The sequence below is a fragment of the Daphnia pulicaria genome, chromosome 1, assembly GCF_021234035.1.
Source record: "Daphnia pulicaria isolate SC F1-1A chromosome 1, SC_F0-13Bv2, whole genome shotgun sequence".
Lineage (NCBI taxonomy): Eukaryota > Metazoa > Arthropoda > Branchiopoda > Diplostraca > Daphniidae > Daphnia > Daphnia pulicaria.
In genome coordinates this window covers 32,182,721-32,196,316 of record NC_060913.1, presented here as the reverse complement: position 1 = coordinate 32,196,316, position 13,596 = coordinate 32,182,721, and the positions used below count along the sequence as shown (strand labels likewise).

General features: G+C 39.4%; 1 protein-coding gene and 1 long non-coding RNA gene across 4 annotated transcripts; one reads left to right on the top strand and one right to left on the bottom strand.

The window, feature by feature from the left end:
* The first annotated feature begins 5,640 nt into the window (after positions 1-5,640).
* LOC124321069 lies at positions 5,641-7,218 on the top strand. 3 transcript variants are annotated; one of them, XR_006914122.1, is made up of 5 exons: positions 5,641-6,091; positions 6,159-6,540; positions 6,614-6,685; positions 6,747-6,785; positions 6,854-7,218. It is a non-coding gene; the product is annotated as an uncharacterized LOC124321069 (long non-coding RNA). The 3 variants fall into 3 exon arrangements; XR_006914120.1 differs by having other exon boundaries at positions 5,642-6,091; positions 6,747-7,218; XR_006914121.1 differs by lacking the exon at positions 6,747-6,785 and having other exon boundaries at positions 5,643-6,091.
* Positions 7,219-9,473: 2,255 nt separating this feature from the next.
* Positions 9,474-10,740, bottom strand: LOC124321181. Its single transcript, XM_046784087.1, has 4 exons — positions 10,431-10,740; positions 10,141-10,363; positions 9,995-10,066; positions 9,474-9,826 (listed from the first exon to the last, which is right to left on the bottom strand). Exons 1-4 carry the CDS (start codon positions 10,512-10,514, stop codon positions 9,822-9,824), a joined length of 384 nt encoding a protein of 127 aa, XP_046640043.1. The 5' UTR covers positions 10,515-10,740; the 3' UTR covers positions 9,474-9,821.
* Between the last annotated feature and the right edge of the window lie 2,856 nt (positions 10,741-13,596).

Here is a 13,596-nt window from a genome sequence, read left to right as displayed (position 1 = left end):
CCTAATTGAATCTCATACGACCACCAGAAAACTTCAAAAAAGTTAAGAATCTACATAAATTTATAGAATCGCATTTAATCTCCAATATCCCCCAAAATCTTGTGGAAACCTTTAACATCTCAAAGGTTTCCAATTTTTTCATACATAGAGTTTTTAGTTGCAAACTCCTCGCATAAATTATAGCCTGTTCCTTGTATATTATCCGATTACAGTAAAGCTTATTATTAGAAGATTTGGATCGATTTGGATTTATATCGGGACATACGGCCTACTTTCGCCCCTCTTTCTATATATTTATTTTAGTCGATATTCAGAACAGAATAAGACTTGGAGAGAAAACAAAAACATATTTTCGCTGCAATCTGAGTGCTATACCTATTCATTCTAAAAAAAAAGGGATGCCCGAACATTCCCAGAGTGAAAGTTAGGCACGATCGATTTTAGCTGGCGGGACCACTAATTCTAATTGTTTAAAAAATTCATGAGATCAGTCAAATGAAGCATGTTGTTTTATCTACTATACTGAAAAGACCTGGAAGCGAAATAGCGCGAAATAGTGCCTGTCGATGGCGGTGAATATATGCATAACATTCTGTAAGAGAGTGATTGGCTACGGGCTACTGGGTACGGGCTACCACATGGAATGGGACAAATGATTAAAAGGCAATCACTGTTAGATTGCTAGATTGTGTCCAATCTTTTCCTGAGGGTTGAGGGCTGAATCCGAAAAATTTCTTGTGGTGAATTCCGGAAAAAAACTCTTTATGCATGTTAGTGATAGTTGGCTTGTTTTGTGGTTGTTTCCTTTTCAAATTCATATCATCAAGAATATTGAAAGCGAAAATTGTACACGTTTTCTCCGGCATATTACACCGCTTGAAGAATGTGGTGTGGTAATTTTTGTTTTTAAATCACGCCAATGCTGTTCGGTAATACTGAAATCATGATGAGACAACATTCTTAGACACGGCGGATCGATTTTCACTATTTCCTGTAGGCACGCTTTTCCTGTAAAAGTTTAAGGGCTCTAAAAATCAAGCCTATAGCCCAGCCTTTGGCCAATTTTTTCAATCTACGACCACCCAGTCCTTCGTTTTATAGCATAATTTGGGTTAAGCCCAATTTCGCAGCATTTGATTACTCGGCAAGTATTACACGATTGGATCAACGCGATGGATATAATCTACGATGAATGAGATAGACACAGTTGCGAAAGCAGCATATAGCAGAGGCGCTCAAACATTCTCTTATTATGAAGAACCGTGATGGAGAACATATCGCTTTAAATCTGGAATTTTCTCCGATGCTCCACATTTTCCGATCCCTTTCCTTTTTTCCATTTTTATCGATTTCCCATCAACTTTCCGAAGTTCAAATTTTTCGAATTTTTATTTATGTTTTTTTTTTACTGTGGACCCTTTCTCTACTGCCCTTGGGCATTCTATTGCATCGGTTCTTGGTTGGGTGTTTCCGGTCAATTTTTATTGACTAATAACCGTAATAATAACCTTAATTATGTGTATAGTCTATATGTTGACATTCGACTGTGTGTTGCGCGTGTTGTATCTTTTGAATTTCACTTTCTTTCTCTCTTTTACTGTTTGTAGCTCTTCACCACGAATTGCGATCGTTTTTTAACAACACAAATCGACAAAAATCAATATTTTGGATGCACATATTAGTGATGCACAATTGCAGAATAAACTAGTTTATTTTGGAAACTAATCTCTATAAGAACTCAACGCAATTTCTTCCTGCGTGTACCAACTGTCCTAGGTGTCTCCGTGTCTGTATAGTCATGTATAATAAACATGCAATGGAACTTCTCAATTGGATTTCTGGATAAATCAAGTGGGTAATAATAAACTAGAACGACGTTGCTATGAACTATAACACTTTCATGGTGGAGTTCCAGTATCGCTCTCCTACTCAATAGTTGTTTACTGTTATACTGAAGTTGTTTATGGCATCCCGTTCACATTAAGGAAACATAAGTAAATTTTAAATGACATAGGCTATTTGCTAAAAAAAAGGCACAACGCATGATATAAACAATTATATTACGAAATGGTCCTATAACTATTCCCGAATCCTGCCTCTGTATGACAGCAGTGTTAAATGGACGTGATTTTGTTATTAATTACGTGTATTAAATTTTCCAAGCAACAACTTTATTATTACGATTCCCTTCTAGCGTGAAAGTCGATGGCATTATGTGGTTTCCGGGTGAAAGTGAAACCGCGCGTGGCAGCGGGAAATGTCTGCAGGGTTGGTTGTTTGTATTACCTTCACTGCTACTTTTTGCCAATTATTATGTATCCGTTGCACAGTGGGTGTTACACAGTATGGAGCAGTTGGACATCGTCTGGAAATCTCATTTGTGTCCAATAAGGGCCAATCAGCGTACAGCGTTTTAAAGAGGCTGTACGCTGATTGGCCCTTTTGGACACAAATCAGATTTCCAGACCTGGCAACGCAGGATGTCCAACTGCTCCATTGGCTATATTTTGTATAGGATAAAGTGACTTTACAAATGTCGCTATAATCGTTGGTCAGCTGATGTAGGGCTAATAAATTAATGAAAAGGCGCACAAAAAGTTCTGTGTTTCATTAAGGCATTAAATGAAGAAAAATTACTGGCACCTTAAAGTAAATGCAACTGTAACGGCGACGGCGTTATATGGAATTGAGGAACATAACTATGGCAAGCCGTTCGTGCCACCGTTTGGTCATGCATAAACCGTAACGCAATGCATAAACAGCTGCGTAATGGTAAGCATAAACCTTAACGCAATGCATAAACAGCTAGTTAATAACCAATTAAACTAACCATTAGAAATGATCGCAATATTGGTTTTATGAATAGATGTAATATCTATTTAAACCTAATGCGAACCCGCAATTAGATGGCTCATTTAATCGTAGTATTCTAATGCCCCGTTTTCAATCGAGCCAGTAATAGCTCGACATTTTCGCCATCTAGGAAGGGAAATTCGAAAAATTTATTTAGAATAAAATGTCATCCCCGTAGTGTCACCTAGTGTTGCATGATACAAGATTCTCATATTCAAAAATTGTTCCCGGCACTTTTTGAATAGATATTCTTATGAATTAAGATCGGAAGCGTTTATTAGCTCTCGAAGATACAATCAAGGACATGCTAGACGAAGTCAACGTCACCCAGGGCCAAGAAGAATTGTTGAAAATGACGCGCGGCGATTATTTCACCTTTATAACCAGAGAAGACGAACTGCGTATGCTGGCGGGCCAAACGTGGCCATGATGGACTTGCAGTCTGACTGCTCCGTTCCAAAGTTATCATCCTCGCTAGACGTTTCCGTAGGCATTTTACCGCATTTTACTATAGACGCCGGAAATCTTGCATAGAAAATCGCCCAGCAGTTTGATCGAGCTGTAGCGAATGCGCCAGTTGTCGTCGAACAGACCAATCCAGTTCGGGTAATAAAAGAATGATGGCGCATGCAGTCGGCGTATTTTTGACATGTAAAAAATGCGCTGCCCAGCGCGCAGGACCGTGTCTTTGACAAACATTTCTTGTCGGCGAGCGCCTTCAGTATAAAATGATTGATCTAGCTAATGCAAGGCGTGAATCGGCGTGAATTCGATCTGGAACACTCCGTCAAGTAGCCTATAGATGAACATGGTGAAATAACCATCCTGGAAATGAACGTGACAGCGCTCAATTTAGCGCCATTCATTTTATCGTATAATTTACGAAACGCATAATAATACAAGCGCTAAAATAAATATTTAGCGCCCCTTTAGTTAAATTTAGCTCGATGCGCGTGAGTATTAATTGTGATAAGTATTAATTTTAAAGCGCTTGCGCGTTTCGTATAAATAATATGACGAAATGAATTGCACGAAATTTAGCGCATCGCAGTGAATCGAGGATAAATCGTTAATGACCTGCACGCTTATAGATAGCGCGAAATCTAGCGCGAAATATTTTACTTTTCGTGCAGTTAACCACCGAAAGTGCGGACGGGCGACAGCGCAAAAATAGCGGACGGATCAGCGATGAGCGCCAGAATAGCGCGCAGGAACGGACGAGCGCCGCAATTTGTTTTCATGTCACGTCCAGTTATAATTAAATTCAGTGCGATGTGCGATAGATAGCGTTAAATATTTATTTTAGCGCTTGTGCGTTTTTTAAATTATAAGAGATGAAATGAATTGCGCTAAATTGAGCGCATCGTGTGCAAGTTAATCATAGCGCCCTTCTCTCTTAGTAGCGCTTATTCTAGTATACGCATCAATATTTAACCTAATTATTTTTGCGTACATGGTAGCCTGTAACGGCGGAAGGGCGACGCTTCGCAATAAAAAAGTGGGCGGGTCCGTCGCGTAAGAGCTAAAATAACAGAAGGACGCGCTACCCGTCCACCCAGCCGCTGCAATGATTTTTTTGTCTCAGTAAAATGATTTGGCCAAGTATATTTGCTGTTGCATTCCGACCCTATACGTCCGATCAGCAAGAACCTCATCAAATTTTACAGCGACAGATTGGATTGGACTCTGGCCCGCTCCGGCCGTCTTCGATAATTTTGCCACGTTCATCTATAGGCCTACTTGGCGGAGTGTTCCAGAACGAATACACGTCAATTCATGCCTTACATTGGCAAGATCATTCGTTTTATACTGAAGGCGCTCGCCGACAAGAAATGTTTGTCATAGACAAGGTCCTGATGCGCGCCGGATGACAGCCCATTGTCAACATGCAAGTCAACATGTACGCCAACTGTGCCATCATTCTTTTGTTACCTGAACTGGAGAAGGTCTGTTCGACGACAACTGGCGCATTCGTTACAGCTCAATCAAATTGCTGGGCGAGTTGCGGTAAGATTTCCGGCGTCTCTGGTAAACTGTCTATGGAAACGGGTAGCGAGGATGATAACTTTGGAACGGAGCAGTCCTGCAAGTCCATCATTTCCACGTTTGGCTCGCCCGGGCTCACCAAACAGTTCGCCTTCTCTGGTTATAAAGGTAAAATAATCGTCGCACGTCAGCACCTCCAACAATTCTTCTTGACCCAGGGTGACGTTGACTTCGTCTAGCATGTCCTTGATTGTATCTTCGGGAGCTAATAAACGCTTCCGATCTTAATTCAGAATATATATTCAAAAAGTGCCGGGAACAATTTTTGAATATGAGAATCTTGTAACATGCAACACTAGGTGACACTACGTGGATGACATTTTATTCTAAATAAATTTTTCAAATTTCTCTTCCTAGATGGCGAAAATGTCGAGCTATTACTGGCTCGATTGAAAACGGGGCATTAGAATACTGCGATTAAATGAGCCATCTAATTGCGGGTTCGCATTAGGTTTAAATAGATATTACATCTATTCATAAAACCAATATTGCGATCATTTCTAATGGTTAGTTTAATTGGTTATTAACTAGCTGTTTATGCATTGCGTTAAGGTTTATGCTTACCATTACGCAGCTGTTTATGCATTGCGTTACGGTTTATGCATGACCAAACGGTAGCACGAACGGCTTGCCATACATAACGCATAACCGTAATTAAGCAGTATTTTCAAAGATTAATATAGGTAGCTCCAGCTCCTCGTATACGACTAGATCGAAGCAAAAGTATGGCAAGCCGTTTGGGACATCTGTAAACGATAATTGACAATGCAATCGTAATCGTAAACAGAATCTTAATCAGGCCAGCAATCGTAAATATAATTGCAATTGGCTTTTTAATGCCCCAATTAATGCGCAATTTAATTGATTATCGTACAATTTCTGGCTTTGATTAATATTCTATTTACCGGTGCTATTTGCAAAGCAACGGTTTCGTTCTTATTTAATGTCCGCTTTGTAGCCCTTTTTTAAATGCCCGAGCAATGCTCAGTCTTAACCCATCCTCCCTATTTTCTGGCCTGTTAGCGCGCGCCACCAAGCGGACACGGCGAAACTAGTACTTCCCCCTTCATGGTGTTCACATGAGGCGGCAAAGGCAGACAAGATATAGATGCAAAGAAGAGATAGGCAATTGTATCAAGGATTTTTACCAATATTTTCAGCCCCAGCGGTTTTTCATCCTCCATTGTTATCGGTAATTAATCAATTTAAATATTTCAATCCGTTGTGGCTTTTATTTCATGTGTTTCTCCAAAATATAGTCGCAACTCGCAAATCCAGTTCAGAGAGGCATGGCAGATCAAATTCCGAGATACCATGACAACAATTCACCTGGTGTCACAAACCAAGTTTACAACTACAATCAGAAAAATTCACCTGGTGTGTCAAACCAAGTGCTCCACATGACTGCAAACAGCTCGCCTGGTGTTGCAAACCAAGTATTGAGAATGATTACTGATTTGGCTTCGCAGCTTCAACAGCAGTCAGCACAGCAAGGACAAGGTGTTGATTTTGGCTCTGACAATCTTGATTCACCTGGTGTGTCAAACCAAGTGCTGAACATGACTGCTAACAGCTCACCTGCTGTGGCAAACCAGGCTGAGAGACTAGATGACTATGGGAATCTGTATGTTCTTTGAACTGGTATGTATTGTTTACCATTCTTTTCTCTTAGATATGTAGGCTTCCTCTAAATGAATTGCACTTTTTTTTTTAGCTCACCAGTTGCTTCTGCTTAACGACCAAACTCAAAAGTCATTGGATGCACATCAGCTTGCCATTTATTTAGGTATAGATTTCCTTAGACTGAAAGTATAAACTTGTTGTATAACATTATCTTGTCCCATTAGATCTTGGCTACACTGCCACATTCATTGCGGAATTGACTGGTGTTCACTTAAAAAAAGTAAGGAGAATGATGGAATAATAATTTAATTCATATTTTTTGTTTTCACAGGATGAACCTGGTAGAGACGGAGGAGATCCCGATGATTGGGACCAAACTGTTCATACTATTCCCGCTGTGGATGTCGCTGCTTTTCGTTGTCCATTGAATGCTGAGCAGTTATTCGAGATGGAGAGGCGCATCAGAAAAGAACAGATTGATCTCGAAAATTTACACATACATTAAATACCAGGATGTGAAAAATTATGTTTTGAACTCATTGGTTAACTGAGCCCTTTTTATTTGCCTTTCTAACACTTCTCACTCTGCCAACTCATTCCAATACGTGTCGAAAATTGGCTGTTGATGTGTAGATATTGCCACTTGCTGGTTCATGTGAAAGTCAATAAAAAGCGTAACGATAGGTCTTAACGTTACTCATCAGTGTTTGATTTTCTCAGAAAATTAACAGTTGTTGTTCATAATGAAGTTGATATGAAGAGCGCTAGCCTCGAAACTTGACCCCCCAAACTGCATCTCTATTCTTCCTTTTTTGACTTATTTGGTGGAATTGGTTGTAAATCGTTGGAAAGTAAGGAATACCGATTATTTCTGAGCTAGGCGAGGTTGACTGGAATTGGCGCCAGTTGATTGTAGGTTTTGTTGACTGATCTGCAGCCACGCGGGCACATGTCAGAATACCTTGACTATGAAAAACACATAAACAAAAACTTACCACAAATATTTGTATTTCTTTTTTAAGCGAATTTATTCCACCGAAAAGTTGATTGTGGGACTTCAATAGTTGAGTGTTGTCTGATTCTTTAATGAAAATTACAAATGGTAGTCCAACAAGCACGATGATCATATATGCGAGACGATATCTGCCTAAGTTTTGAATGTGAAGCATTGCCAGCAACTTTCAAAAGTGTAACGTCAACATTGCACTTTAAATAGCATTCCTTTAAGGCAAGCTCCTACTTCGTACTTTACGTTTCCTTCATGTTCTGACGTTTATGCCGAATTCTAAAACCACACACTCTAAATATAAAATGAAGTGGGTAAACTTTATTTCGTTGCAATCGAGTTTTGGGATCCTGGAGAGTGATGGCAATACGGAGGATTGTAAATTACTAAATTCCCAGTAGAGAGATGATTTTCTTTTTCTTTCCTTTCGATATTTCATCCACCTCGATCGGGATTGGGTGGGCGGGATAAGAAGAAGAAACGCACTGAGCTCCTTGACGTCTGATGACGTTGTCTCTCTCTCTCTCTCGGTTCTTGTATTCTCGTTTGTAAGGAGAGCGAAAAAATGCCTCGACGTCGTCGCTATTATTGTCCCCGTGCACTCACTCACTCACGCACGCACACACACACACTGTTATGGATCTATATTTTCTAGGTGGTGGGTGGAAATATATGAATCGCGGAGCTAATTTCCCCATTTTTCTCTCTTCTCTCTCCATGGCACGAGAGGGAAAAAAAAAAGAAATAAAATAATTAAAAAAAAAGGGTCGTCTATACAAAAAATGGGGAAAATCCCTCCATCGTGAAAATAAATTAGATGGAAAGGAAGAAGACAAAAAAAAAATGACGTGAGAGCCAAAAAATAAAAATATGAAAATATTCTCTCTCTCAGCTGACTGCTGCTGGCCCACCCTGATGCCCGCTAGTAAACACTAGACGCTTTCCTGTTCCTACTGCTATACTGCCCGATTGGTGTGACGGCTTGTCCGGTCGGAAATGGCTCATCCCCGGGACTGGGCGCTGTGGAGTTGGCCCGTCCATCATCACCTCGCGGCGATGAGGTGTCGATGAGAGCGGCAAGTGCCGCCGCCGCCGTTTCTTTCTTCGATTCCATTGAAAACCAAATTCTTCTTGGCCAATCTTTTACGGACGCCGCCGTTTTTCATACGCAATTTCTCTCCGGAATGTTCACTGGCTGCTGCCCAGACGGACGAGATTGAAAATAAAATGAAAAAGAAATGGGACGGCGATTGTGTGATGAGCAGAAGAGTTTACCTTACGGCTTTAGCGGCCTATTAAGCGTCATACTTGTTACGTAAATAGGAAGCCCCCCCTCGGGAGAGACGGGCGATGTTCTACTCGCCAGGATTTTCTCGATGATTTGTTTTTGTCCAGAGTGGGTGGGTTAGAGGGTGGCGGGATTAACCGCGTTTGATGGGCGCCGCCCAGCAGCACACAAGAGGCCCTTTTGCATGGCCCATTCTTCGCTCCGTTAGCTTTCTCTCTTGTCCGCGTCCCCCTACTATGGCCGTCCTCCTCTTCCGACAAATAACTATCCCCTTCTTTCGACCACCATCAACGATCTTGAGTGACAGCCAAACGGGCAAACCTATGGAGGAGAGACGGATCGATATACAAGAATCATGCAGACGCCCTCCTTTTATCTATACGCCGAGATGACACGCTTCAATTTCCCTTACGAGAAGGTGCCCGCGTGGCGGCAGATCAGTCAACAAAAACGCCAATTCCAGTCAACCTCGCCTAGCTCAGAAATAATCGGTATTCCTTACTTTCCAACGATTTACAACCAATTCCACCAAATAAGTCAAAAAAGGAAGAATAGAGATGCAGTTTGGGGGGTCAAGTTTCGAGGCTAGCGCTCTTCATATCAACTTCATTATGAACAACAACTGTTAATTTTCTGAGAAAATCAAACACTGATGAGTAACGTTAAGACCTATCGTTACGCTTTTTATTGTCTTTCACATGAACCAGCAAGTGGACACATCAACAGCCAATTTCGACACGTATTGGAATGAGTTGGCAGAGTGAGAAGTGTTAGAAAGGCAAATAAAAAGGGCTCAGTTAACCAATTGAGTTCAAAACATAATTTTTCACTTTCTAGTATTTAATTTGTAAACTTAAGACATCAATCTGTTCTTTTCTGATGCGCCTCTCCATCTCGAATAACTGCTCAGCAGTCAATGGACAACGAAAAGCAGCGACATCCACAGCGGGAATAGTATGAACAGTTTGGTCCCAATCATCGGGATCTCCTCCGTCTCTACCAGGTTCATCCTATGAAAACAAAAAATATGAATTAAATTATTATTCCATCATTCTCCTTACTTTCTTTAAGTGAACACCCGTCAATTTTGCAATGAATGTGGCAGTGTAGCCAAGTTCGAATGGGACAAGATAATGTTATACAACAAGTTTATACTTTCAGTCTAAGGAAATCTATACCTAAATAAATGGCAAGCTGATGTGCATCCAATGACTTTTGAGTTTGGTCGCTAAACAGAAGCAACTGGTGAGCTAAAAAAAAAAAGTGCAATTCATTTTGAGGTAGCCTACATATCTAAGAGAAAGGAATGGTAAACAATACATACCAGTTCGAAGAACAGACAGATTCCCATTGTCATCTAGTCTCTCAGCCTGGTTTGCCACACCAGGTGAGCTGTTCGCATCCATGTTGAGCATATGGTTTGACACACCAGGTGAATTGTTCTGATTGAAAGTGTTAACTTGGTTTGTGACACCAGGTGAATTGTTGTCATGGTATCTCGGAATTTGATCTGCCATGCCTCTCTGAACTGGATTTGCGAGTTGCGACTATATTTTGGAGAAACACATGAAATAAAAGCCACAACGGATTGAAATATTTAAATTGATTAATTACCGATAACAATGGAGGATGAAAAACCGCTGGGGCTGAAAATATTGGTAAAAATCCTTGATACAATTGCCTATCTCTTCTTTGCATCTATATCTTGTCTGCCTTTGCCGCCTCATGTGAACACCATGAAGGGGGAAGTACTAGTTTCGCCGTGTCCGCTTGGTGGCGCGCGCTAACAGGCCAGAAAATAGGGAGGATGGGTTAAGACTGAGCATTGCTCGGGCATTTAAAAAAGGGCTACAAAGCGGACATTAAATAAGAACGAAACCGTTGCTTTGCAAATAGCACCGGTAAATAGAATATTAATCAAAGCCAGAAATTGTACGATAATCAATTAAATTGCGCATTAATTGGGGGATTAAAAAGCCAATTGCAATTATATTTACGATTGCTGGCCTGATTAAGATTCTGTTTACGATTACGATTGCATTGTCAATTATCGTTTACAGATGTCCCAAACGGCTTGCCATACAAAAGTAGCTAGCTTATTTATACATCGCGTTCAAATGTTTCAAGAAGTTCATTTTCTTGGTTTTTAAATTGTCCTGTCATTTAATTCCGTTTAATTCGGTGTTTATATTCATTGTCTATGTCGAAGCTTTTTATATCGCGTTCAACTGACGTAGAATTAATTTTGAGAACTACGTTTTCTAGGTTAAATTTGCCCTGAATTCTGTTATTTAATTTGGTGTAGCTATCGTTTGCAACTAAATTTGGAACCACGTCATAGGTCACACTAACAATTGCAGATTCGTTTTCGCGCCTAGTAATTGATGCGTCTGTGTAATAGTATGCACTGTCTATGTTGTCAGGGTTTCCATTTTTTTTTGGAAATTTCGCGATTTCGGCCCTGGAAGAAAAATACTATTTTCTCTGAAAAAGACTTAGGTGAATTAGAATTATGTAAACTGATATACCTTTGATGGAATAATTTGACGAAAGCTATGAGTGTAAAAACAATTGCAGTCACAGTCACACCCAAGGAAATCAACATGATCTTTTGATCCGCAACTCAAATTTACTACAATACAAAAGGTAAAAAAGCAAAAATAAGTGAAAAAAGGAAAAAAATAGGAAATTTACTTTACAGGCTAAAAGAAGGGCGCGCGCGAACGATAACACTTCTCAGAAGATACTTTGAATACTCATTTAGGGTTAGGGTAAGTGGCAAATCAGCAGAGGTCACATTTTATATTTGTAATCTCTTAAGTATTTACTTCCTTGATCTTTTTAAAAATTTTATTTGATCTTTTAAATTTTTACCCTGATCGTTTAAAATTTTTACCCTGATCTTTTAGATCTTTTTAAAAATTTTCTTTGATCTTTTAAATTTTTACTTGATCTTTTAAATTTTAAAGAAAATTTTCTTTAAAGAAAATTTAAAAGATCAAGTGGGAGTGGTTTCATCACTTCGAAGCAAGCAACGACCTTGCATAAAAGAAATTAAGTCTAGACATACTGGAAAATTTGTCAACCCTTTCCTCAGTTTGCAAACATTCTTGATCATTCTTGATCATCGGTTTTTATGGAAGCCCAAAACCGCCACTTTTTCAATATAATAATGATTTTCAAAATATCATTATATAAAACAGAAAAGAATATATAAAAAACAAATTCAATATAAAACTGAAAAAAGTATTATATAAAAACCAAAAAGAGTGTAATATAAAAAACAAAAAGTTGATATAAAAAGCAAAAAAAGTCAATATAAAACCCAAAAAAAAGTCAATATATATAAAAAATATTCAATATATATAAAAAAAAAATTCAGTTTAAAAACTGAAAATGTATTATATTAATATGGAAGCCCAAAACCGCCACTTTTTCAAAATAAATCTTTTTTCAAAATATCAATATATAAAACAGAAAAGAATATAAAAACTGAAAAAAGTATTATATAAAAACCAAAAAGAGTGTAATATAAAAAACAAAAAGTTGATATAAAATGCAAAAAAAGTCAATATAAAACCCAAAAAAGTTCAATATATAATCCCAAAAAGTTCAATATAAAAACGGCAGCCACCTAGCGGTCAAAATAATTACTTCATGCCACATCTCCACCCCCTTTATAGCCAGTTTGAATCCAGTAGTACAAACGGGGATTCTTGCGCGATAAGCGCATATTTGAGCATTTTATTTAATCACATAATTAAAAAACGAGTAAGCGCTTAAATAACGCTACTTAATGCGCATCGCTTTAAATTATTATTTTTTAAATTTAATGCGAAGGAAAACGACTGCGGCTGACTGCAGCGACTGGTCAGAGGAATAACGCGAGCCCCTCTGTTTTTTCCAGCGGTTATCGCTGGTCCGTCCGCTATTTTAGCGCTGTCGCCCGTCCGCTGTTTTCGACGGCTCATTATAAGCGAAAAAAAAATCCATTCAAATGTTTTGCGCTAGATCTAGCGCTATATCTAAGCGCGCGTGTCGCTAGCGATTTGTTTGCGATAAACTAACACGCAATGCGCTAAATATATATTTAGCGCAATTCATTGCATCTCATTTTTTTTACGAAACGCGCAAGCGCTTGGTTAATTAAAGTAAATGGTTTCGGAAAAGAAAACCATTGCGCGACTGGACGAGTAGCACGTGCCCGTCCATTATTTCAGCGCTTATCATGAGTCAGTTTGCTTGTCGTAGCGCTTATCGTCGCCCGTCCGCTGTTTAATAAGGCGACTCGCTGCGCACGGGTTATGCGCGTTTTGTAAATAATACGCATCTTGCGCGCGACATGCTAAATTTGGAGCATTTTATTTAATCTTTAATTAAAAAACGGCGCTAGGCGTATAGGCTTGCGCTTAAATAATTTGAGCGCTTATCGCTGGTACTTCAAGCTGGGTTAGCGCTGTTGCCCGTCCGCTGTTTTCAGCGGCTCATTATGCGAAAAATAATTAAAACACATTTTCACTCTACATCTAGCGCTAAATAAACGCGCATGGCGCTAGTGATGTATTTGCGATTTACTTGCGCGCGATGCGCTAAATTATTTAGCGCAATTCATTCCATCGTAGCATTTTATGGAACGCGTAAGCGCTTCGTTAATTTAACTAAATGGTTCAGGAAAAGAAAACCATTGCGCGACTGGCTCCATTATTTCAGCGCTTATCACGAGTAATTTTGCTTGTCCTAGCGCTTATCGTCGTCCGTCCGCTGTTTAAGGCTGTTTCGC